The sequence below is a fragment of the Balaenoptera borealis genome (genome assembly GCF_965194805.1).
Source record: "Balaenoptera borealis genome assembly, chromosome: 13".
NCBI lineage: Eukaryota > Metazoa > Chordata > Mammalia > Artiodactyla > Balaenopteridae > Balaenoptera > Balaenoptera borealis.
The window spans coordinates 55,707,174-55,734,678 of record NC_138870.1 but is presented as its reverse complement, the minus strand read 5'-3'; the positions used below and the strand labels follow the sequence as shown (position 1 = coordinate 55,734,678).

The following is a 27,505-nucleotide window of genomic DNA, read 5'->3' as shown; positions in this document are numbered from 1 at the left end:
AGGAGTCAGGTTTGGCTTTGGAGGTGGGATGGGAGAGGTTGGAACAGGCCAGTGCAGTGCCTTGGTACAATTTTATATTATATAAATGTAACGAAGTCATGGAGCATGTTATGGAGGGGAGTGAGATAACCTGATGGGTGTTTTGGAGAGATCCTTATGAAGTATAGGGGGGACAGTAGCAAAATTAGAAAAAAACAGAAGGTTGTAGCAGAAGATTGGTGGCTTGGACAAAGTGGTAGTGCTAGAGATGGTGACAGAGAGTGAAGTTTAGGATGTGGCTTGAAGCAGAGCTAACATAACTTGCTTATGGGTCGGATATGCAATATGAGAGAAAGGGAAGATCATAATGATCCTGAGTTATGAAGGTGAGTGGTTGAGCAGATAGCGATATCTTTAACTGAGAAGAAGACTTGAAGCGTAGAAATTTGGGGATAACAAAAAGAGTTTTGTTTTAAACATGAGTAGGCAAATCCACTGTCAATACTAGGCAAAAAAGGACAAGTACATCCATTCCTTACTCAAAAGACTGTTCCCAAGTACCAGTTACTAAGTGCTAGGCGCTGCGCTATGTTCAGATCATTGAAAGAAAGAATAGAAAGGATCAACATCTTCAAGGACTTTGTATCCAATTAGACACAAGAAAGAACTACTGAAAGAATAGACTTGCTGAAAGTGTGTTGCCACTGGAATGCAGAAGGAAGTGCCCAGGAGACTGCAGGCTACCTCCTGGAGCCTGGGATTGGGGTCTCTGCTGGAGAGCAGGACTGAGGAGTGACCAACACGGTGGTGATGGTTAAAGTCATGGAATAAAGGACACCACTAGGGAAAGAGTAGTGTTAAGAAGGGGACTGAGGAGGGGACTTTGCCTGAGGAATACTAAGATTTAAAGGGAAAGGACGCTAGTAAAGGAGACGATGAAGATGCTATAGGAGAAGTGGGAGGAGAACCAAAACTCTTTGGAAGCCAAAGCAAGAGTTTCAAGGCAAAAGTCACCGTCAATAGCATAAAAGTGCTGTGCAGAATTCAAGTAAGAAAGGCGGGAAAGGAAATGTCCACTGGATTCGGCAATTAGGAAGAAAGACATCATAGGGAAGTTTCAAGGAACTGGGGGACAGAAGTCAGATTGCAGGGAGCTGAGGGGTGAGGGAAGAAAGTGTGGAGAAGTACAGACAAGCTGTGCTTTTGTCTGCCAAGGGGTTTTGGAAGACAGTTTGGCAGGAAAAATGCAGGGAATAGATGAAAAGGACTGGAGGCCACCATGGGCTCCTCTTTTGAGAACTTCTGCAACATTTGGTTACATACTCGGTGCTCTGTTTTATACTGCCCTATCTTCTTCTTTTTTTTAATTTATTTATTTTATTTATTTATTTTTGGCTGCGTTGGGTCATCATTGCTGCACACGGGCTTTCTCTAGTTGCGCCGAGCGGAGGCTACTCTTTGTTGCGGTGCGCAGACTTCTCATTGCGGTGGCTTCTCTTGTTGCAGAGCATGGGCTCTAGGCAGGTGGGCTCAGTAGTTGTGGCTCATGGGCTCTAGAGCTCAGGCTCAGTAGTTGTGGCTCATGGGCTTAGTTGCTCCGAGGCGTGTGGGATCTTCCCGGACCAGGACTCCAACCCGTGTCCCCTGCTTTGGCAGGCTGATTCTTAACCACTGCACCGCCAGGGAAGTCCTATACCACGCTATCGTCTAATCAGTGGTTCTCAACCAAGGTCAGTTTTGCCCCAGAGGACATTTGGCAGTGTCAAGACATTTAGCTGTAGATGAAAGGAGATGGGACAACAGATAGAAGGGGATTCTGCATTCAGAGAGGTGTTAGTTTGTTTGGTTAAGACTGGAGAGATTTGAGCATGTTTGGGGCCCGAAATAAATGAGAGAGAAAAGAGACAATTGGTAGATATGGGTTTCCAAAGGGATGAGAAGGGAAGTTATCTAGAACATAGGTAGATAACTCGTCTAAGACAGAAACTAGAAGACCTCTCCCTAGGAGTTTGAAGAGAAAGATGTGGGAATATAATTACATTTTTAGCTGTGTTTAGGAAGATCATGTAAGAACTGTCAAGCAAAGGTGAAAGGGTCCGCACCTTGGGGAGCTGAAAAGAATGATGAAGGTTTAGAATAGCTAATGGGGAAATGAATGAGATAACCAACCAGACTCATGTAAAGGGATTTTCAAGCTGGGTGGTAGACCAAGCAGAGTCCAGAAGCTCTAAGTCTATAGCAGCATCAACCTGCATGGTCAAGTGGTTTTTTGTCAGGAGACCTCAACCGCCGAAGAATAAAAGCAAAGACGGTAGATGATTAGATTGATCCAGAGACTGAGATTTCCAGAGAAGTTTCAAAGAAGGAGCGCGTAAGTCATAGAGGTTCAAATCGTTGCAGGAAGAGCAGAGGAATGATTATGATAATAGCATCAAAATTATCGTGATATTTATCAAATGCTTACTCTATGGCATGTTACTTTTCTAAGCCCTGCCTGTGCATTAGCTCATTTAGTCCTTAAAACAGCAATGGAGAAAGTTACTATTATTATGTCCCCAGAAAACGGCGATTCACGTTAATGGTAGCGCTGGGATTTTAACACAGGCAGTGCGGCTCCAAAGGCCACACTCTAAGCACTACGCAAACTGCCTGTGCTTGAAAGAATCTAGGTTAGAGCGGGACGGAAATCAATAAAGGATCAGCGTGAGAGACCAAAAGGAAAGGGAGCAGTTAAGGAACTAGGAGTCTTCAGGAAGGAAAATGGGGGGAGTGAGAGGAAGGGGATAGAAGGCTAGCAGCCAGGAGACTGAGGTCAAAGTGGCATATTAGAGTTTAAGATTTCAGAGGTCAAGTAAGGCTCAGGGTAGTGAGCTGCCGAAGTGAAGCGGAGTGGACGCAAGTATCATTCAACCAGAGGTCTGGGAGTGGGGGCTGCAGAGTGATGGGAGGAGCACCCACATGGTGAAATCTCTCAGGAGGAGGGCAGGACTTGGAATGAGGAGGGAGTATGAACTAGCTGCTCCCGACATGCACAATCCCATCAAAGTCTCTCTGCAGTTGCTGTTCCCTCTGCCTGGGCAGCTCTTCCCCAGCATGTCTGGGTGGTTTGCTCACTTCGTTCAGATCTTTGCTCAGATTGCTCCAAGAAGCCTTCCACGACATCTATCACTGTCTGTCCCCTTGCCCAGATTTATAGCTCTTCTTATCCCTTCTTATGCCATGATGTTATGGGGTGTATTTATCTGTTTATTGTCTTGTCTTCTCCAGTAGGAAAATCTATGATGTCAGGGACTTTGTGCCTTTTGTTCAAGAATGTACCCCAGCACCCAGAATAGTGCTTGGAATACAGGAGGCTCTCAGCCAATACTTGGTGAATGAATGAATGCAGTACAGTTGGCACTCCCGAGGGACTAGGATCAGGGACTTCAATTTGCACCAAGAATTGATTTCATACCCATTGCTTCTCTGAGGTTCCTGGTCGCTTGGTGCTGCTTGTTTCTTCACATCTGCTCCCTTTGTCCCTGGACAAGTTTTCTCTGACTTCTGACTGTACATGATCGCCCTATCCTTGCTAACATCCCCAGCCAGGACCAGCCATTTTTAACTTCTAATTCCCAAGAAAAAGCATCTAATTGGCCCAGCTTAGGTGTGGCATCTTCCCCTTCCCGTCAGCTGTGGCCAAGCAGAAGCCAGTAAAAGACCTTAGAAGGATCAGTCAGATGGCACTGAGGGAATACCTTTCAAAGAAGGCTGTCCAGTGGTCCCAGAATGTACTTATAATTGTAGAACATTCATGGCGGGAGGACTATTATAATCCAATACCTTCATTTATTTATGAATGGGAAAACTGAGGTTCAGGTGGGGAAACTCAAGGTCATACAGCAAAGTGAATGGTAGATCCCGGCTCTGTTGACTTGCATCTGTCTTTTCCATATCGTATTACACTCCCTCTTCAAAACGATATTAGGGTTCCCAGGGTGAAACAGCAGGATTTCTGAGCCTCTGCCCTACTGACATTGTTTGTTGAGGGGGGGTGTCTATCCTGTGCACTGTAGGATCTTGAGCAGCATCTACTCACTACGTTCCAGTAGTGGAATGGCCAGCACAATTGACCTTCTCCATAGCAGTGTCTACTAAGTATTTACTTGTGCTATACATGCATTTTTATTTTATGTGTATCACTCCTAATTGTCTGGATATGAACCATCATTCATTTCCAGTTCTTCCTCAGAAATATATTATACCCAGACACTAATTCTCAAACTATTGTTTGAGTATTACCTATCTCTATTTTATAAACATTCTAAGTGACACAGACAGTGGTTAAAAAGCTTGACAGTGAGTACACTTTTGCCTAAATCTATCTCTTTTTACATGGGTACCACTGTCCAAATTGTAGTAATGTTAAAGGGATTTTTCTTACGCTGAAGTTACTTATAACCCCATCATTCTAATAAAAGTTTTTTTTTTTATATTTCTTTACCAAAGTCCTTTACCATACATATAATTTTGTAAAGCTATAATCATAACATATGCACAGTTTACATTCTGCCTTTTTCAGTACTGTCTTTTAAATAGCAGTGTACAATATCATGAATACTTAAAGTTTCTACTTTAATGCTGAAGTTACTTTGTTGGAAAAAATACAGCTTTGTCCTGGCAAGAAGCCTCAGTGAAAAATCCTATCAAATGATGTTTGCCATCATTACTAGAATCCCCAGTGTTTTTCTCTGTGTGAGTGGGAGTTAAACATTTACATTTGCCCCCGTTATAATTCCTTAATTTTTTCAAATCTCACAAGGGTGTCCAGGTTGATGAATTGTGATGCGGTGGTTATCTTACTGTGCCAACAATGAATGCTTTGGGCAGAAAAAGCAGACCAGTTGGAAAGAAAGAGGCCTTTGTTTACCCAAATGTGTTTTTAATTACAGTATTAACAAAGATAAAACAAAACCAGGGAAGCACAGAATAATCACATGGGAGTCTAAGAAAATAAATGTTCTGTTTACTTACTCTAAACCTGTTGTTTCTCCAAATATTGGATCTTCTTCCTCTTTATTAGTATTTCCTTAAGAAACCCCAAATTAAATGTCCCTTGGCTTTAACAACCAAGTAATTGTATGGGGGGAAAAATTACCAAATAGAAAATAAATCATGTTGACATTTAAGATTAAAATGAAGCCACAGCTTGATCAAAGAGATTCATATGTTGATATTTATTCATCATTATAAATATTTCAAATCTTATATAGTCAAAAGTGATCTATTACTGTTTTCCAGGAAGTGATAATGTCTCCTTCAGTGTCATTAACAATGTGTTAATCTTGGTCAAGATTCCCTACATTAAAAATGTAAAGCAAGGGCTTCCCTGGTGGCACAGTGGTTAAGAATCCGCCTGCCAATGCAGGGGACGTGGGATTGAGCCCTGGTCCAGGAAGATCCCACGTGCCACAGAGCAACTAAGCCCGTGCACCACAACTACTGAGCCTGCGCTCTAGAGCCCGCGAGCCACAACTACTGAGCTTGTGTGCCACAACTACCGAAGCCTGCGCGCCTAGAGCCTGTGCTCCGCAACAAGAGAAGCCACTGCAATGAGAAGCCCGCACACTGCAACGAAGAGTAGCCCCAGCTCGCCGCAACTAGAGAAAACCCACACGCAGCAAAGAAGACCCAACGCAGCCAAAAATAACAAATAAATAAAATAAATAAATTTTTTTTAAATGTAAAGCAAAATGTTGCTATCGTAACTATTTTAGATCTGTGTTTTCCAGGCCCTTATGAATCAAAGACTCACTTGTATAGCATCTTGGGCAAGATGTCATATACATACGTGGATACACATATACATACATTATGCTCCCCTGCCCTTTCACAGAGAATGTTTTCGTAAAACGGATAACACTAAAACAAACATACATGAAATGAGTTCTCTAAATAGCAAAGCTGTTCCTCTAAACCTTCTAATACATTTACTTATGGACCACTTGGCATACTTCATCCAAGCAATGGAAAATTTATTCCTGCTACAGTCACAAACATTGTATGGGGGCTTGCTGTTTGGCTCCCATCCCGTTTCCTCTACTGGATCAACGTGTTCATTAAGAGATCTTTCAGCTGCAAGCCACAGAAATGCACTCAAGCTAATTTAGACAGAAGAGAGGCATTTCCTGGAAGCACACTGGTGTTTCACAGCCTTTGAGGACGGGGAATAGGCAGCCCCTAAGAGCTAGACCCAGGGGCTGTCAAGGCTAACTGGCTCTCTCCAAGACCTCACACTCTCTCCTCAAGTACACTTATTTCTTTCTGCCTTCTCTCTGCAGACTGGCTATTGGTGCATATGGGCCAAACTAGCCTCTTCCAAATACCCTCTCTGCCCCCAGTCTGCATGCTAATTCCAAATTCCGAAATTTTCTCTTTTGGTGGTGGGAAGGAGGTAGTAATTAGCCTTCACAAAAATTCGGAAAAGAGATGAAAGGAAGGATTTGAGAGATCTTTTAGAAGTAAATATTTGTGATACTTGGAGCACCTGAAGTAAGGAAGTAAAGCATACCGAGGTGGTTATTACTTAACCTCATTTCTCTTTTTCTGCCCCAATATATTAAAATTAGCCAGTCTTTTTGAAATCTACTGGGGGAAATAACTAATTTTATCTAAGTTCCCATTGGGAAATGGGAAGGATACAAATTCTTCATGAATAAATAAAGAAATATATGTTGTTACTTCCTGGCACATCTTAGTTGAGTCTTAGTTGAGGACAACATCTGTCACACTCAAGGGGCCACACCTGACAGGACAGGAGAATTAAGAAGAGAGGGAGGAAGTGGGAGAAGGCGACAGATTCCCTCACGCCCCAGCGAAGTGAGGAAAGAACTGGGAAGAAGGAAGAGGCCAGAGGGGGCAGACTTGCCTTTACCCAGCAGCCCCGGCTGAAACTTACCAGGGCAGTTTGGGGAACCTTCTTTACAGATGACTTTCTAGAAGCCTGGAGGGCCCAGGAAAATCAAAATTTTATTGTGTTCTCCAGTTTGTCTATGGCAGTTACTCTGAGTTGGAAGATCAGGTTCTGGTCTTATAAAAGGTTTACTGCCTAAATTCTTCATGGGCAAGTAGAAAAGGCCAGGAAGAGCAGGTTAAGGCAGATCAAGGAAGGAAGTACTCTGTTTCCATGAGGCCACCCCAATTTTCACCTCTGCTTTGCAGAGACTCAAAACGTGTTAAAAATGTGATTAACAAATTGGACTAGGGGCCTGAGGACCTAATAGTTCTGCCCACATCACAGCAGCTGTAGTTAATTCTTTGTGGCGGTTTGGGAGCTAGCTTGGCGCAAAATCAAGCAGAAAAAGTGGTTTCACTCCGCCATCCCACAAGCCTCCCCTTATGCTAATGTTTCCTTTGTTTCTTGCCAACCCTTCCCACCCCTTTCTAAAACCTTCAAGAAAGGATTATAGTCATTAGCTACTTAGTGTGAATAGATGTTATCTCTTCAGAGGATATTTCCATTTTAACCTTGTCTCGAATTGAAGGCCTCCCAGAGTGTTAGAGGAATTTTAAGAATATATTTAAGAATATGTAGCAATTCTTTTCTTTCTCAAATACTAGTCACGCCCTGGTAAAATCACAGTAGATCTGTCCAAGGTTGAGAGTCGAGCAGTACACACCACTTCCCTCTCTGTTGCTACATTAGCTTACTTCTCTACTGGTTGACCAACACTTCGCTCTGTTCCAGTGCCCCCTGCCCTCCTGCTCCTCCCTGAAACCTCCCCATGATCCAGAAACTAGAGGGTCATCCTTGGTGCAGTGGGACCTCCTGGGTCCCTTTGTTCCAACTCTGCTCAGCATTCAGTCTGGTTGGTTGTGGTCAGGACCATTCTGGTTGTGAGATATTTTGAATATCACTCCTGCTTCTACACCTTTAAGTGTACTTTTCCACATTTACCTTACAAATTCAGGCACACCTGTCCTCCTCCAAATCAACAACCAGCATAGCTAACTGAAATCTTTCCTGAAATCGATCTCCCCCAGCTATGAATGAAAAAAAAGAAAGCACTGCTGAATAATAAACTCTGCAAAAAATATGGTTGGGGGGAGAAAAGAATATAACTACTTTTGGTTCTTCAACTTTAGTATACCTAAGAATCACCTGGAGAATATGTTTAAAATGCAGATTTCTAGGCCTTGTCTTCAGAGATTTGGATTCCACAGATCTGAGATGATTCAGGAATCTATATTTTTAACTTGCATCCTAGGTAAGTTTGATGGAGATGCTGTCTGAATCACACTTTAAAAACATGGAACTCGACTGTCGCTGTGAATTATGCACTGTTGCCTGTGGATAGGACGTCTGTTCTTCATAAGGAGCTTAGTTTATCAGGATTTTATGTCAATTCCTACAGCTTTAACTACAGATGATGATGATGATACAAGTATTCCTGATGCATTTTCATTGACTGGTGCTCCAATCTTCCTAGTCTTCTATAAACACATTCTTTTTTGTTTTGAAATTACAGAGTCTGTCATCCCGAGTAGTGGAACATTTCATGTAAAGCTCCCTAAGAAACACAGTGTGGAACTTGGAATAACCATAAGTTGTAAGTACAAGTGATATCTTTTAAAATGCAGAGTTTTAGGAAGACATTAGAAAAGTGTATTCTCAAATGGTTTACAGGTGTGGCAAATGTTTTAAGTTTCATTGCCAAGTTTCTACCTAATGGTACAAAAATGTGGAGCCGGTCACCCTCCAGCGCTTAATAGCTGTGTGAACGGGGAAGTTACTGTAACTCTCTTCAGTCTCAGGTTTCTTCACCTATAAAATGGAAATAAGGATATCTGCAAAATATCCTCATTTTGTAGGTTATTCAGAGTATTAAATAAAATAACATATTTATATACCTAGTATAGTCCCTGGCAAATAATGAGTAAGTACTCAATAAATATGTCTCACACACCCCACATGAATAATTAGATGGCATATGAAGGCACAGAGGTTCTCCACATTTTAACATAGTGTAGATTAAGTTTTCACAATAATCTATTGAGACTATCTTCCCATCTGTCCACTATGCATCTGTAATTCATTTTGCAAGAATGAAATAATGTCTTTTTCTTTAGTAACTTCCTGAATTCCTCCATGGTACAAGGTGCCTGGGTAACCAAGCCAAAAAGAAAAGGAGGACATATAAATGTGTTTAATTCCCTCTTTTCCTCAGGCTCTAGATTTATAACTGCTTTGGTAAAACAACTTTGAAAATTTGAGCCCCAGTGGAAATTTATAGAATGGAAATTGAGGTCTCTGTGCTTTTAATATCCATCAACTAAGTTCATCCATAAATGCTCCAAGAAAATGAAGCACATGATTAATGCATGAAGACCAAAGGAGACCTAGAAGCAACGTCTGTGACCAAGGTGTGGTCCCTTCCAGAGAGTGAAGAGGCTACATAAAGGTGCCTCACTACACTCTGTCGGACAGCAGTTACGTCAGTGGCTAAGGCAAAAACAAAGAGTTCTCAAGTGGGTGTATGAAATGGGAGCTGTCCAATTCAACTTTGACCATATACATTTAACACCGAAAATGAAGTTTTATTAATAACCAATAAATCACATATATCTAATGCAACACCAAAAATAGTGGTACTACAATATGGAATCAATGTTCAGAACAAGAAGCCATGTGTATGAGAGCCTGTATCTCCCCCAACCCCCAGTACTGGGAGAAAAGTAGGACTGATGGATCTGACGTTCCTATGTAGAGTCAGTAGAAAGATGAAATGGGACTTTGGAGACTCCAGACCTATTCTAGTTGCTACTACAGTCATTTACGCCTTTAACTGGGTCGCTTCCCCTTTCGGTCTGTTCATTACGAAGCAAAGATGGTATGCCACTGTTCTGTCACCAGCTGTGCTTTCTGAGATTAAGGGAGAGCTCATCAGAACTTACTCTTCTAAAAGTATTTGGGGCTCCACGTGGCTTCTGCAACCCCCATGTAACTTTAACCCTGCTCTCATTTATTCCTGTCTATTCCATTCCATACATTTATTCCATCAGAATTGGCCGTGAACGTGGTACCTCTTGGAGTTGCGCAGTGTAGAGCCTGCTGGCTGCAGGCAGAGACCCTGCTTCCACCCCATTCTTTCTTCCTCCTGCCTCCATTCAGTAAAGACACTCTGAGTGCCGCGGCCCAATACTAAGTTTTGAGTCCTTAGAAATGCTTACTACTGGTGCGTCTACAGAAGACACCTGTTCCTCAGCAGCTCCGGTTACCACACAGTTTGCCACACTGTAATTTTACTCTCAAATTTTACTTAAGAGGATGGTCTTTTTTAAGGCAATAGATTTATTCTTTTTTATTTGAAAAACAGTTTTATTTATTTTATTTTCCATTATGGTTTATCACAGGATATTGAATATAGTTCCCTGTGCTATACAGTAGGACCTTGTTGTTTATCCATTCTATATATAATAGTTTGCATCTGCTAATCCCAAACTCCCAATCTTTCCTTTCCCCATCCCCCTCCCCCTTGGCAACCACAAGTCTGTTCTCTCTGTCTGTGAGTCTCTTTCTGTTTCATAGATAAGTTCATTTGTGTCATATTTTAGATTCCACATATAAGTGATATCATATGGTATTTGTCTTTCTCTTTCTGACTTACTGCACTTAGTATGATAATCTCTAGGTCCATCCATGTACATAGCTGCAAATGGCATTATTTCATTCTTTTTTATGGCTGAGTAGTATTCCATTGTGTGTGTGTGTATGTGTATGTGTGTATATATATATATATATATATCCCGTATCTTCTTTATCCATTCATCTGTCCATGGACATTTAGGTTGTTTCCACATCTTGGTTATTGTAAATAGTGCTGCTATGAACCTAGGGGTGCATGGATCTTTTTGAATTATAGCTTTGTCCAGATATATGCTCAGGAGTGGGATTGCAGGATCATATGGCAAATCGCAATAGATTTATTCTTAAAAATTAATATACATAAAGATGTAATTTAACTGTAAAGGAGAGTATCCCTTTAAAAACTAATCCTGTGATAGAGCCTTTTTCAAAGTCAGTATTTATATGTTCAGTTTGTTTCAAGTGTGGCCATGTACACACAACTGCAAAATATTTTATTCACATAAAGAATCATATAAAATTATGCTTTATGATGATGTTACATATGTACTAAAACTGATTTTAATACCAATCATGGAAACTGTCCCAAACCCCCACAAAACTGCTTGAATTTTAGCCAGCTGTAGGCTAAAGCTATTCGTGGAAGCTAAAAGTTTTGTGCCATTCCTGGATGGAGGAATGATACGTAAACTCATCAGACATGCCTGTCAGTCCTTCTAGAGCTCCAGCTCCATTTACACAACTAATCATCACCATCCTGAGTTTGTGTCTCCTCGTGGAAAATACTCATATTTGCCAGATGAGAAAGCAGAATTTGCTAAAGAAAAAAAAAAAAAAGAATCCATTTTCATTGTTACGAAATAGTAAATTCCTGAGGTCTAGCACAGTTCCTGGCACATACAAGATGCTTGTTTAATCCCTGTCTTCGTTGAAGGAGTAGATGAGGAGTTTGTAAACAGTGTTCTTCTAACCAGTGTGCCCCCCAGGAAGTGAGCCTCTGAGGGCGATTAGGAACATAGATGTTTGTGCAAAGTCTGTTGCATGAACTGAAGAAGCATGAACTTGGAAAATGATGAAGAGCAAGGACTCAGAGCCCAGACTGCCCCACTTCCCAACTCTCTTGACCTCTCTGTACTGAGTTTCCTGGTCTATAAAATGGCGTGCTCATTACCTTCTTTGTAGCATTGTTGAGAAAATTAAATGAGTTAGTGTATGTAAGGTGCCAGAACACATTGTGAACCGTAATGAATGTTAATTATTATAATGATCGATATTTATTTTCCACATAGAGCCTCATGAAATATTTTAAGCAAGGCTCTACCCCACAAAATTTAGTGCCAATCGTAATTATCCTACCTAAGTAGGAAATCAAAGGACCCTCTTCTCACTCATACACACACAGGTACTGTTAGGGAAACTGAGGCACTACAGGGGTTTATGAATGTTTCTCACTATCTTTATACAAAGTCCTCTTTCTGTATCTTCATCTTGTGAAAGCTCTGAGTAGTGAGAAATAGGCCTCCATCTCGGGGAGGGTACCGTCAGAGCCTTCACACTTGGCTTAAGGCTCACTCTTCATACCTAATTGACTGAGAAATGAGTCCCTCTGATTTTGGATGTGGTGAGCAGTTTTAGACTAATTTTCTTAAGTTCCTGATGAGACATTCATAGCACATTAGCATCAGGCATTACTTTTATAGATTTTATTGCTATGATATGGAGTAATTTATTATAGCAAATAAAGTAGAACAGCCTGGCAGAAGGATGCAGTTTGGGACAAGAAGCAGCGTCCTGAAGCTCTGACACCTCAGCCAATCAGAAACCAGAGCCCATACCCTCCAATGCAGCTCACCTGCCTTTCAAGTCAGAGAACTGTGGTTGTCTCTGCCATGTGTAGTTGTCAGTAAAGACCTTTCGGTATCGATGTTTTCTTTTGAGGTTTTATTACAAGGCAGTTTTATCTACTTTGTACCGTGCATGGCACTAAGCAGTTTATATGTGTTTTCTCATTTAATCCTGAAAGTGGCCCTATAACATCTGTGCCCATTTTACACAGCTGGATAAGCTGCCCAAAGACCCAGAGCTAATAAAAGGCCAAACAGGGATTCACACGCTTTCTGTCTGACTTAACACTGGCTGTGTTAATGTTAACACTCATCCCTGTCACCATCTGATTGATGAATCTTCCCAGATCCTATATTAGAAAAGCAAAAGACAGCATTTTGTGAGTGCAGTTAATTTGTTGGCTTTCCTTTTTAGTTGTGACTGAATTGTCTGCAGGAACAAAGCCTTGCTTTATTTTTTGTAAAATCATAAAGCAGCCTTTATAACAAGAACAACAAGTCTGTCATTTTTGCCTTAAGTCTTAAATGTATTTAGAAGAGAAAGGTTCATGTTTTTTTGCCAACTTTGCAATAAAAACTCTACTCACTGGTCCATTTCAAATCAAATAACCAGTTTTACTTGCCAGGTAGTATATATATATGTGTGTGTATGTGTGTGTGTGTGTGTGTATATATATATATATATTTATATGCACATATTTGTATGGTTACAATGAAAGGAAAATTGAATGATTGTGTGAGTGTGTGAGTGTGTGTGTGTGTGTGTGTGTGCTTCTCCAGTGTAGTTTACACAGTTTTTCAGACCCTTTGAGCAAAGTACCTTGACTAGCAGAGTAAGTTCCATGAACGGCTAGACATTATAGAATGTTCTTGGAATGATTCACATTTAATTAGCTTCACACTGCAGAAGATTTCACCTGTCTTCAGATACAGAAAAAGTGTTTTAAACAAAAGATAGGGACTGTCATTTTCTACCTCTTCCAACAACTGTTTGAGAAGAAAAGAATCCAAATTCACTGTGAGAACCAGTTTCTGACAGTGACAGACGACCAGTGATGTTAAAGCTTCGTGAGTCAAAAGATGCTAGCTTGAAAACACGCATTTAGCCCTGCTCCTACCCCAAACCGCCATCTTAAAATGACAGTATAAGATTTTTCAGGAGGCAGAAACTCATACGGAGAAGAGGAAAAGAAAAACAGATAACAGCAACTGAATTTGGAAGTGGCAAAGAAGATGGAGAAAGATTAATTTAAAGAAGCAGAGAGGAAAGCTGACAGTGACCCTGATTTGCATCCTAAACTCCCAGCAAGTCAGAGAGGTGGAATCAGGAACTTCTGGAAGCAAGAGTGATGGGAGAGTAAGAAGACAGGGGGATTGGTTGAAAGTCTGTTAAGAATGAATGAGTCCCTCAGATGCCTTCCCCAACTCAGAACCGCCAAGCACCCCTCCCCTTCCTGGCAGAGCCTAGTTTTATCCTCTGGAAAACGTGAAAGGGAGGGTCTCTGGATTGGGAGGGCACAGCTAAGTGTACCAGTCCAGCTCTGAAAGCAGAGATTCAGTGAAACACTGAATGAGGAGGCTGCTGGTCTTCTCACAGAAGCTCCAAGAAACCAGGTATCCAGGCTTAATCCCCTCCGAGCTGGAGGAAGAATCAGTGCCATCTGACCCAAAGAAGCAGTCTGGCCGGAACTATACAGTGACGACCGTAATCCAGGAGCCCCACGCAGGGGCACCAAGCTTTCAAACAGCTTCTTTGCAGAGCCATCTGTGATGTGAACAGACAGCTAAGGAGAACACAGGCACTTGGAGGAAAGAATCTAAGATGCAAGACTATCACCAAAAACAGAGAAGAAAAACAGAAACAGCACATGCAGGAAGAAGAAAACTCTAAAAAGAAAAAAAAAAAAGTGATCATTAACATCATTTGTATCCCTGGGTGGGTGGCCCTGAATACTATTACACAGTAGCCTCCAGAGGGGAACAAAGAGCTCTTGAAAAGTAAAAATATGGCAGAAATGAAGGAGCTCAACAGAAATACTGGAAAAAATGTTGAGGAAGATTTCTAGAAATTAGGACAAAAAAAACAAATAAATAAATGAAGAATCTAGACTAAATAGGAAAATTATACAAGATGAGTCCAAATAACACAATGTCCAAATAATAGACGTTACAAAAAGAAAGAGAAGAGAAAAGCATCAAGGATATATTTTCATAAATTTCCTAGAATCGATGGATATAAGTTTCCAGATGTATGGGTCCATGAGCTATGGATGAAAACAGACCCACACCAAGGCATGTCATCATGAGATTTGAAAACTGGGAGAAAAAGACAATCCTACAGGCTGCCAGTGGGGGTGGGCAGTTTTCACACAGTGTATCAGAATACAAATAATAACCGAGTAATCAGAATGGCATCAGGCTTCTCAACAAATAGCAGTTCTGGAATCTAGAAACCAATGGAAGAGCGCCTTCAAAATTCTGAGGGAAAAGAAATTTCCAGCCTAGAATTCTCCATCTAGCGAAGGTGGAAGTAAAGAAAAGACAACTATGCAAGAATTCAAAATACTCTCCTCCCATGCACTCTTCCTCAGGAAGCTATCAGAGAACGTGTACCAACCACCAAAAGAGAGTAAAGCCGGAAAGAGGGAGAATTGGATTCAGGATGCAAGGGCTTCAAGGATGCAAGAGAGAGTGTTAAAAGGTAAACCGAGGCATATTAAACATTTTAAGAGATTATTTGAGCAAAAAACTTGCTTCAAATCTGGCAGCACCAAACCAGAAGTAGTTAAGAATGCGCCCCCAACAGGAGTCTGGGGAAAGACAGATATAGGAAGAGCAGAGGCAAAGAAAGGAAATTATTTAACTGGCTGTAGCTTAAAGCCTAGTTGGCTGTTTGTGACTGGTTGTCCTTAGTATTTTGATTTCATGACCTTGTAAAAGCTTAGGTTTTGGTTGGCTTCCTTGGGCTACCACAGCATTAGAGCCACCTCAGTCTAATGGCCTCCTGCTTTAATTAATTTAACAGGAGTGAAAAGAAACTGTGGGTTCCCAGGGTCTGTGGGAAGGAAGTTCCCAAGGTCTGTGTAGAAACGCTAGAAAGCAAACATTCCAGGTGGGTTGGAAACCTCTAATAGAATTCTTGATAATGATATAACATGTTGAGAGATTACAAGTCTGAGGAGTTGAATTCATGGTAAACACAAGAAAATTAAGCCAACAAAGACATCAAGAAAACAGAAAATATATCCTGTAGAAAAGGCAGGTAATCATGCCATGCAACATGACTTGTCTTCCAATACTGTTTGCAGTCATACTAAAGTAAATGCTAAATATCGATTTTACAAAAAATGACAAAACTGTATTGGAAGAATGCAGAGACAAGAACTGTGTCTGAATATGGTGGTGATGTAGAGGTGGAAGAGAACTGACTTGTCATCTTTCATAATAGAAAGAGGCAGCATGCGAGATTTTTTTTTTTTTTTTTTTTAGTTGCGGCATGCAAACTCTTAGTTGCGGCATGTGGGATCTAGTTCCCTGGCCAGGGATCGAACCCGGGCCCCGTGCACTGGGAGTGTGGAGTCTTAGCCACTGGACCACCAGGGAAGTCCCCCCTGTCTCCCCTTTTTATCCAGCTTTTCTCCAGGATTTCATGGCCAGTGCCCAGAGCAGACGTGCCTAGCTCATAGTTGGTGTTCAATGAATATGTGTTCGATGGATGACTCTGTGAACTTCAATTCAATGGATTTCATGGAGAACTCCAAGCAAATTCAAAGCACTGAGTGAGTGCTAATGTATTCTCGCTCAAAGGGTCACAAAGCCCTCAGAGGTGAGGCAAGTCAGGAAGTGAGATCCTTCCAATGAGGACAGTGGCAAATTAGAGATGGAAGGCTCCATCTGAAGGAGAGAGTGGGAAAGTGAGTCCATTGTTGCTGGATAATCATCATAATAAACACTTATGTAGTGTATTGTATGCGCACTGCTCCAGTCACTTTACATAGAAAAACGCAATCCTTACAACACAAACTGTATGAGATCAGCACTGTTGTTCTTTATCACCATTTCACAGACCAGGAAACTAAGCTGTCTGAACACCATGTGCTCGGGCATACATGGCTTATATGTGGAAGAGGCAGGATTTTGAACCCAAGCATTCTGGCTGCCAAATCTTGCCTCTTCATCACTATACAATATTGCCTCTAATTTTTTAAAAGAAGCTGTACATCTGTATGAAATCTACTACTTTTTAAATGTTGGCAACTAATTTTTTAAAGCACTACAAGTCAAGCAAACCATGCTTGATTTGTACCTTCCTCAGAGAAGAATCAAAACATGGTGCTAACCTAAGTGTCCATCGATGAATGAATGGATAAAGAAGATGTGGCACATATATAAAATGGAATATTACTCAGCCATAAAAAGAAACAAAATTGAGTTATTTGTAGTGAGGTGGATGGACCTAGAGTCTGTCATACAGAGTGAAGTAAGTCAGAAAGAGAAAAATAAATACCGTTTGCCAACACATATATATGGAATCTAAAAAAAAAAAAAAATGGTTTTCAAGAGCCTAGGGGAAGGACAGGAATAAAGACGTGAACGTAGAGAATGGACTTGAGGACACAGGGAGGGGGAAGGGTAAGCTGGGACAAAGTGAGAGAGTGGCATGGACATATATACACTACCAAATGTAAAATAGATAGCTAGTGGGAAGCAGCTGCATAGCACAGGGAGATCAGCTCGGTGCTTTGTGACCACCTAGAGGGGTGGGATAGGGAGGGTGAGAGGGAGACGCAAGAGGGAGGAGATATGGGGATATATGTATATGTATAGCTGATTCATTTTGTTATAAAGCAGAAACTAACACACCATTGTAAACCATTGTAACACAACATTGTAAACACCATACTCCAATAAATATGTTAAAAAATAAATAAATAAATAATATAGGCTCAAAAAAAAAACCAACATGGTGCTAGGTCTATTCACAATAGCCAAGACATGGAAACAATCTAAATGTCCATCGACAAATGAATGAATAAAGAAGATGTGGTACATATATACAATGAAATACTACTCGACCATAAAAAAAGAATGAAATAATGCCATTTGCAGCAACATCGGTGGACCTAGAAATTGTCATACTAAATGAAGTAAGTCAGAAAGAGAAAGACAAATAACATATAATATCACTTATGTGTGGAATCTAAAATATGACACAAATGCACTTATTTATGAAACAGAAACAGACTCACAGACATAGAGGACAGACTTGTGGTTGTCAAGGGGAAAGGGAGTGGGGGAAGGATGGATTGGGAAGTTGGGGTTAGCAGATGTAAACTATTATATATAGAATGGATAAACAACCCCGAGGTCCTACTGTATAGCACAGAGAACTATATTCAATATCCTATGATAATCCATAATGGAAAAGAATATAAAGAAAGAATGTATATATATGTATAACTGAGTCACTTTGCTGTACAGCAGAAATTAACATAACATTGTAAATCAACTATACTTGAATAAAAAAATTTTTTTAAAGAAATATAAAATAAAACATGGTGCCAGGGTGTGCAAACCATGACTGAGCCCTCAAAGCCCCAAAGGCGTGGCCACATGTAATGTGCCTGGTAAGCATGATAGTGATAGTGTCAGGAGCTCATACAGATTTGGAGCCACTTCTGGGCTCAACTTCATCACTCCAATGGGCATCCACCCTGATGAACCTTTCATACCTCAAGTATGGACTTGATTAAAGGAGAAAGAGAAGAATGTAGTAAACGTGAAATGGGCACCATACATGTCTGTAGACCATTAGAAGTTTCACACCTCTCTGCAAAGCTGTGTGGTTTTGTCCAGAGGTCACAGTGTTATTTTCCTCTGTTAGAAGGATGACAGAGATGGGTTTGATGTATTTCGTTGCCTATACTATTTTGTTTTAGTCCATTTCAGTGGAAAATGAATTTTTTTAAAAACCAAGGGAAACATTGAGTGCTCTGTGATGGTTACTAAAGCTTGGAAAAATATCATGTAAAGTTATTGGCAGATGCTAGGAAAGTTGTATTTGCTGGTCATAACAAAGTTTTTGTTTTTGTGTCCTGTGCCCAGAACAATTTGCTGTTCTGAAATGTAATATGAGTAAAACCACTGGATGTTTATATTTCTCTAGTGGAATTATATCAAATCATTGAGTGGAGGTTGAAATTATGAATTAATTGTAGTGAACAGAATGTTTTGCATTCTTTGCTAGAAGCTAAGAATAATGATTGGATGAAGTCCCATTAACATTTACTGTGGACTAACTCAGACAGTGGGTAAGGTATTGGTATATGTGTTTGCTTTTTCTTTCAACGATGTGTTGCGCTATTAAACCATCTGTTCTTATGCATAAACATTTTCCTGGGATTCAAATGGGATTATGGGATATGATATGGTTCTATGATTATTATGGGGTGATCAGACTGTTTATAATAAAATCTTACATTAGGCGCCTTTTAATGATCCTTAAAAAGAAATCACTCCAGGCTTCAGGTTGGTAAAACATCTCCTCTTGGAGGCAAATTGTTGTTTATAAATGTTGGTATGTTCATTTTAATTATCGAACTCCTAAATTAAATGTAAACTTTCTAGGTCAAGATGATATTTTTGTACTTAAATATGGACTCTAGTTCATTTTGAGGATTAAGTCTAAGTAGACTCATTCCTAATGGCTTTTCATTATTATTATTTCATTATCACCAAAGGGAAATATTCCTAAGAAAAGTTATAAAGCCCAAAACTGACCACTGTGCAGGATAATAGATTTATCTATAAACTCAATAAAAGTTACATGTACATGTTTAAATATGAATATATATATAAATATAAATAAATAGCATCAGTCAGATTTCTGAACATTTCAGAGCATTCTAGATAAGAATTTGTGAGCAAAATTTTAATATTTGCAGTCTTTCTAGCAAAAGATATCCTTCTGGGGGAAAAAAAAAATTTACATTAGTGATTCTCATCCACTTTCCCACCCAGTACACTTGAGTAATATGGCAGGATCCTATGAAGAGTGGTGTCTTCTCACTGGTAAGGAGTGAAAGAATGGGTAGGAGAAGGGATCACATGTAAGTACCACCAAGGGGAGCTCCTAATTGCTTTTAATACACTTTTCTGTTGGACTATTCACTCTTCACCTCCCTCTCTTGAGAATCACAGATTGAAATAGATTTAATCCAGATGGGCTGCTTTTCAATTGCTTTCTCCAATTGCAGATTTAAAGTAACTTTGCTTTAGTTTTCAAGTTTATGAGTACTTTAACACAAACATATTTTTATATCAAGAAGGGGTAATATGCGCATTTTTAAATTCATTTGCTGATTCTCTTTGCTTTGCATACAAACTGTACTTGCATTAATGGTTGCTATACAGTGAGACCTGTACAGTAGTGGGTGAATCGTGGATATAAAGATATGACTATTCTATCTTCATTATTACAGCACCATCCAGTAGAAAACCAGGAGACCCCCTGGTCATATCAGATATCAAGAAAGGCAGTGTGGCACACAGGTAAGAAAGATGGATTTACTGATTCATCCCAAGGTATTTCTTAAATACAGCAGAAATGACCTCTTCCACACCCAAGACAACCTTGCTAATAGGTCATGGTATTCTCAATATTTTCGAGGCAGCCACGATTAATCGATTATATTTGACATCCCTAATGTCAATGGCTATGTAGAGCTCTCCCCCGGTGTCAGTTTATTTCTGCACCCAGTGCAGACAACAATCACATGAAAATGTTTTTTAGGGTCATTCATGAGTCCAACATAGCCTCTCCTTCACTGATCATCTTCCATCCTTCATTTTTCCCGCTAAAAAAACTGAAAGTGGCCCCAATGATGAGAGTCACCCCACATGGAGATAATAGCTTAGGGGAGAGTCTTGCTAGATGCCAGAATGTCCTCCCTAGTCAAGCCAGGTCCTTGAGCCTTAAACAGTGTTTATGTATCCTATTTGGTTCATAGACCACAAAAATCAGGGAGCCTCAAACTTTCAATTTCACAGATCAAAAATATTTTTAAGTGGTTAGGAATATTGATGTAAGACTTAACTTTCTTTTTATTTTCCAGTTAAGGACTTAAAAAATACCATTCGTTATCACAGTCATGTCATTAAAGAAATATTTTAACACTCAAAAAGTAGGAAGGACATTGTATGAACTTAGGTATATAGGTATAGGCTCAGATACTGTGACAAGGAGACATACACGGAGTGGATCCAACAAGACGGAAGTTTGTCTCTCATACAGCAGTTGGGAGGTAGACAGGCAACACAGGGCTGGAGAAGCAGCTCTGCCGTCCTCTCCAGCTTCTCCAGTCATTGTGATTTTCCAGCCATAGAAGGGAGGTGGGGTGATGCAGAGAGAGTCTGGGGTGTGTATCTTTAGGGGATGACCCAGAAGAAGGAAGGGAGAATGGATTCTGGGAAGCAATTAGCCATCTCGGTCACAGACATAATGCATAAAGGATGGTTCTTACCAAAACATAACCTTCCTTATAGATATGTGTGCATATACATACAGAAGCACCTGCAAGCACATATACCTTCTCATTGTTTTTCTCATTTCATGATGGACCTTTAAAAACTTTCAAGACCTGAATACAACCAGTATTAGACTCTCAATGGCCACCTTCCAGATAGGTAGCATCCAATTCGTCTTTTCTCCCTACTGCAGCCATAGTGGGTTCCCCAGTGCAGGTGGAAATAGCAGAGACACCAGGACCCAGACCTCCCCTGAGTCCATCCCACCTTGACTCGCCTCACTCCCTGTATCCTCTCTGAGTATCTGGGCTGCCAAGGACCAAAAGTGGTGCAACAATCTGGAGAAGCATAAGGACACCCGGGCTGTGTAAACCTGGGCCCATTACCCCGCTTCCTGGAAACCTTAGAATTCCTGAGCGACACTTATATGGTTGTCCTGGTCTAATTGAAGAAAGCAGAAGATAAATGTTTTTTAGTACTCTGCAATTTAATGTCACGGCAGCCATCCAAATTAAGACTGGAAAAAGGGGATTTGTCAATAAAATGCAATTTTAAAAGTTGAAGAATCTTATTTCTTCTAAAGACTACCATAATGCTGCTTTGTGCTAAATGCCTCTTAAATGGCCTGGTTAAGTGCTCATCATTAATCATGCATTTGCTATGCCTTTACTATCAGAACGGGAACCCTGGAACTTGGGGATAAATTACTTGCCATAGATAACATCAGGCTGGACAACTGTTCCATGGAAGATGCAGTTCAGATCCTCCAGCAGTGTGAAGACTTGGTGAAGCTGAAAATCCGCAAAGATGAAGATAATTCAGGTATTGATAACCTCCTTAGTTAAGACTGATTTCTCTAACTGCCCGTCTGTCACCAAAGATATTAGATCTTGGTGTTTTACATACAACAGCTGGCTAGTGACATTGCAGCAGTGTTTTTTGTAGTTAAGAGGGTCTTTAAATTGGGCGTTGAGAGTGTAGTATGAATTTTAAATAATGATGCTTTTAAATGATATAATTAAGATATTTTCATTATATAAACATTATAGCTATATTAAAATAACTTTAAAGATGAAAACTAGGGACTTCCCTGGTGGCACAGTGGTTAAGAATCCGCCTGCCAATGCAGGGGACACGGGTTCAAGCCCTGGTCCAGGAAGATCCCATATGCCGCGGAGCAACTAAGCCCATGTGCCACAACTACTGAGCCTGCGTGCCACAACTACTGCAGCCCATGTGCCTGGAGCCTGTGCTCCAGAACAAAGAGAAGCCACCACAATGAGAAGCCCGCACACCACAACAAAGCGTAGCCCCCACTCGTTGCAACTAGAGAAAGCTCGTGCACAGCAACGAAGACCCAACGCAGCCAAATAAATAAATAAATAAAAGATGAAAACTAAATCATCACCTGATACCATCCTAATACAATAGAACTGGTCATTTTCTAGTTGATATTATATTATGTAATTATAACCACAGTGCGTGTTCTCTTTTTTTCTTAGCTTTATAAACATGTTACCATTTTACAAACCCTTAATAGCTATCATTTTAATTTACTGCCCGTAATTTATTTACCATTCTTTCCTTCTTACTTAGATTGCTCCCAGTTGTTTTATTACTGTAGGTGGCACAGTAACAGATATTTTTATGCGTAGATATCTTTATTCAACTTTTCTTCTTTTGAATTATTTCCTTAGGAAATATTCCTAAAAGTAGGGTGACTGAGTCAAAATAAAAAGGGAATTTTTATGATTTCTGATGAGTCTTGTACCATGTTGCTTTCTAAAAGGGCTGTATCCATTGTTAGTGCTTCCAGTAATGTGCGAATACAGGAGAGCGGTGCTTCTCAAACTTGAGAAGGCGTCAGAATCACCTGAAGAGCTCCTTAAAACACAGTTCCTGAGCGCTCACCCCAGGTGGGGCCTGAGACTGTCATTTCTAGCAAACTTCATCGTGATGCTGGGCCAAGACCCAGCAATCTGAGTAGCCCCGCAGCAGACGCCCTTTTATCTGATTTTGATAAGAACCCAAGCTAATTGAAAAAAGTTCATGAACTGAAAGAGTAAACTAATGTGGGGATTTATAGAAAGTGACATGTATCTATAACATAAACATTTAATTTAAAAATTTACCAATCTTATGGGTGAAGCCAACACTTTCTGCTGATTGTAATTACAAGTCTTTTGACTTGTTTGCCTAAGTCATACCCATAATATACAGTTTATGATTTCCAGGTTTGGTTTTTGTGTGTTGTTTTGCTTTAATGCAGTGAGAATTTAAAGAATTTAAAGCAATCTGAATGCTTACTCCATCTAGATTTTTATTTCCCCAACGTTTTCAAGTTTTTCCTCTATGTAATTAACTGTTGATTTTTGCCTAATAATGCCCCTTATTGAATCTTTCCAAAGCATTTGATTTTTTCATAGATCCAATAAACTCATATTTCATACGTTATGTAAGATATATTAAATTATGTAGTTACAATAACAAGTAAAACTGGCATAAACAGGATTGGGAATAATCATAATTGACTCTAAACTTTTAAGCTTTTGACTCAATTGGTAGCAGGAACAGAGGTACACGGGGTACTACAGAGGGAAACCTATTATTCTGGAACATTCAGTGGCATTGGTCAGTATATTTTACAAAGAGGATGGAGAGTCACAATTAATCCAGTAAATTGGTTAAAGGGAGATTGGTTAAGAGAGTTTCTACTGAATACAGTTTCATCCCAACCAATAATGAGCAGTTGTCAATGTCCTGGAATCTCCTGGGATCTAATCCTCTAGATCCAGAGTTCGTGGTCATGTCACGCCTTGTGTTTATGATTCCTATTCAAAGTCAAAACAAGTTGGTAGTTACATCCATCAGTACAGCTGGTAAAGATGATTACATCCAAGTATATTTTATAATGAATGTTTGAAAATATGCATAGATTTCTACTAGTTATTTCCCAAGCAACTGATTTTCCACACCAACATTTGCATTTCTCTCCTAACGAGCATGCCTCAATGGCATTTTCTTTGGGGGATTTATTTAAAAAGAAGGATAAAGCCTCCAGCAGCAGACTGGGTTCTGTCCTAGTGAAGAGGCAAAGCCCTGTGGAGAAACCCATTTTGCATGATTTGCCAAGCTAAGCAGATCTCAGCTACCTTCCTTGCAGAGTGAAGGAGCCAAGCCAGAGATGAATATGTATGGTGCTTGTGATTGGCGATGTTCCCAATGCCAAAGCCAGGCTGTGCAGACACGCTGGGAGGAGTTTCAGAAACAACAACTGAGCACTTGGAGAGCCAGATCTTACTTTCAGTTGCTTCTTTCCTTTGGCTCATTTTTCCCCTTTAGACCCTTCCCCCTACAATCCCTATGCCTAAGACTATGGTAATGATCATGCTTGTTAGGTTTTTTTTTTTTCTAATTTTAAGAGGTCCAATTTTTAAAATCCTAAATCCTTCCATTGAAAACCATGCACCTACCCAAAATAAGACTGTAAATATAGGTGCAGGAGACATATTTACCCAAACCAGATTTTCTCAAGTTGTCATACTAAAATATATACCCACTTAGCTACACATTTTTATAACAGACCATTATTTGAAAATTATCATCTGATCATCAATTTGGAAGAATTTGAGTGTTTCTGTATCCTCTTCCCCCATGAGAATATAAGTATAATTTGAGTAACTGAATCCTTTTTTATTCAGAGCAAAGCAAGGGGAAGGGATTATTCAAAATGTCAAACCTGGATATAGACCAGTTCAAGGCCAACTATGTAGACATAAAGAGCACACACTTTTAAATCCAGCTCTACCACATTTGAGCTGCGTCAGTTTGGGCAAGATACTTAACCTGCCTGAGATTCAGTTCCATTTTCAGTAATGTGCACAAAATAATACCCACCTCGGGGAGCTGTCATAGCTTGTTGAGAGAGAGATTTCCTGGCACAGTCGGTATTCAATAACTGGGAACTATTTTTATTATTATTACATCCTGAAACGCCTTTTCCCACATTCGTTCTGATCCTTGGTCAAGATATAAATGAGTAGGAAATAAGCATTATTCATGACAACGGTCACTGATTTTGGAAGTTTGATACCTTGCTTAATCTGAAATTAAGCTGGTGATTTAAATTGTTGCCATCCTTTGTCGCTCTATTTTAGAATGGTAATACTCAATATATATTCTTCACTCCCTAAAATATTGCTTATACTAATATTGGACTTTCTGGACTTCAGGAGTCTTCCAGTTCTTTCCTTAAGTGTCTGCTCCTCTCCATCCTTGGTTCTCTGATGAGTTACAGAAAGGTTATAACCATACTTGATATAATAACTTGGTTTCCTAAGCTAGTAATACTGCAGTTGAGTTTAACAGATGTTGCTTCAAAATGTAAGCCTGTCTTCCAGCTGCAATAATTTTATTGCTCTGCCTTGTACTTTAAAGGAGATGGTAGAACTATTCTCAAACGTTGTTAAAGTCTTTGTTTTTCATTCAGTCATGCCATCAGCATTTATTTAGTGTCCATAAGGTACTAGGGACTGCCAGTTCTTAGATTAAAAAGGACACAATCTCTGCCCTTAAATCAGTCACCATGTTATAGCAGAAACGGAAGAAAATAATCAACAGTATGATGAATGTTCTAGGTGTGTGCACAAAACGTTAAGAGAACGTGAAGGCACCCATTTGAGACTGGGGAGCTCAAGGAAATGCTTCTAACAGCCTTGGTCTTGAAAATATTTGGGAGGCGTTGTTAAAATTAACCAGAGGGAGAGTATGAGCCACAGGAAGTCAGAGAGAGTGGCACATCCTAGTAGCAGATATAGCTGAAGCAAAAAGTTTGTGTAAGGACTCAGTAGTGGGTGAATAGATGGATACACTGAAGCCAGATCATTATGGTCCTTCTAACTATGTTAAAAAATTTGAACTTTGCCCCAGAAGCCAATGAGGAGCCATTAAAAGACAAAAAGCAGGGGAACGAGGCCAGGGTATTTGGTCTGTGATCACTGGTTGCAGTCACTTACTGAAGTAATGAAGAGGCATCCAAGAGAGTCTGCATTAACTCTGTTTCTAGCGCTGGCTGGGGGAAGCAGTAAAATAAAATGACTAAGAACACTAGACTGACTTCACAACTGACAAGCTGGGAAACTTGGGAAAATTAACTTCTCTGGGCACCGGTGTCCTCATCCACAATGTCCACTGAATGCGTCCTGCACATGGCAGTTTTAAGGGTCAAAGGAGGCAATATATATTGATATTTAAGCACTCAGCGATAATGAATGGCACCAAGTAAGGCCCAGTGAATGCAGACTATCAACAGCCATTATTAGGATGCTTTTAAAATTAATTTTAGCTTTATTTTACTATGGCCAAATCTTTTGGAACACCTGGGATTGTAGGGAAACCTCCCCCCCCATATTCAGTGGCCATTCTCTCTAGAGGAGCTTTTACATCTGTCATCTTTCATTACCACGGGAACATAAATCGAGTAGAGCCAATCGCTGCTTGTCTGGGTCCAAGCCTCTAGAACCCTGACGGTTACCTAATCCCCAGGCCCTCAGAGATGCAAATAAGATCTATTGCTTGAAATAAGATCTATTGCCTTGACTGCATCTAGATCCAATGTAGCTGAAGAGGGGAGAGTTTGGAGATCTGAGAAAGAACCCTGAAGCAAAGGAGAGAATTGGGGGGAATTGTGGGAAGAAATACATGGAAGCTTCCAAATCTGTCCCAAATAATTTCTAAGGGTCCGCTTTGTATCACTGCCTTTGTGTCAGTCAAATATACAGACGCTAATGACCTCTCTCTTGATTTAGAGCACCTCACTTCTAATACATACCATGTTTGTAGAGACTAAAAATTCAGTATTTTCCCTTCACCGGCTCTAATCTGCGTCGAGAAACATTGCCAGGCTGCAACTTGTCCCATCTGAAGCAAATTACCTTTTCACAATTTCAAATAGAGTCTTACGCAAATGTAGCCTTATTAGTACCAGTTAAATCTTCCCTTCAAAGATTTGGGCTTTCATTTTTTTTTTTTTTTTTTTTCCACTTCATCAGTGTTAAGCCGGGTAAGTAATTTGCAGCAGCTTTTTTCCCCTCAAATCTAGGTTGAAGTAGCAGAAATGCCCCCATCAAAGCAACCAAGAATGATCCTGGCTATGCGAAGAGCAGTGGTAGGGGTTGTTTTGGCAAGAGGCTGGCTGCAAGAAGAAACTCTGATAGATTTTTTTTTTTTTAAAGTACTCTTCCCTTTTTTCTGCTTTATCTCAAAGTAGTAATGATTTTCAAACTCTAGTCAGCATCACAGTCGCCCAGAGGGCTTGTTAAAACACTGGTGACTGGGCCCTTCCTCCAGAGTTTCAGATTCCTACGGGTCTGGGGTAGAGCTGAGAATTGGTATTTCTGACAAGTTCTCAGATACTGCTAAAATTTCTCATCCCAGAACTACACTTGAAGAAACACTGTCACAAGGCAACCTAATTTGGAGACTTATAAATGATCACTTACATAAGGAAATTCAAATTCTACTCTTAAACACT

At 40.2% G+C, this 27,505-nt stretch overlaps 1 protein-coding gene across 9 annotated transcripts in view; it reads left to right on the top strand.

The window, feature by feature from the left end:
• GRIP1 (glutamate receptor interacting protein 1) overlaps positions 1-27,505 on the top strand; it is a 713,644-nt gene that overhangs the window by 632,344 nt on the left and 53,795 nt on the right. For 5 of the 9 annotated variants that reach the window (XM_082351188.1, XM_082351190.1, XM_082351185.1 and 2 more), the window contains 4 exons: positions 8,487-8,567; positions 19,468-19,518; positions 19,929-19,998; positions 21,650-21,795. In XM_082351188.1, the coding sequence (XP_082207314.1) occupies positions 8,487-8,567; positions 19,468-19,518; positions 19,929-19,998; positions 21,650-21,795 (348 nt within the window). The remainder of the gene's footprint in view (positions 1-8,486; positions 8,568-19,467; positions 19,519-19,928; positions 19,999-21,649; positions 21,796-27,505) is intronic. The other 4 variants (XM_082351187.1, XM_082351192.1, XM_082351191.1 and 1 more) reach the window with 1 other exon arrangement.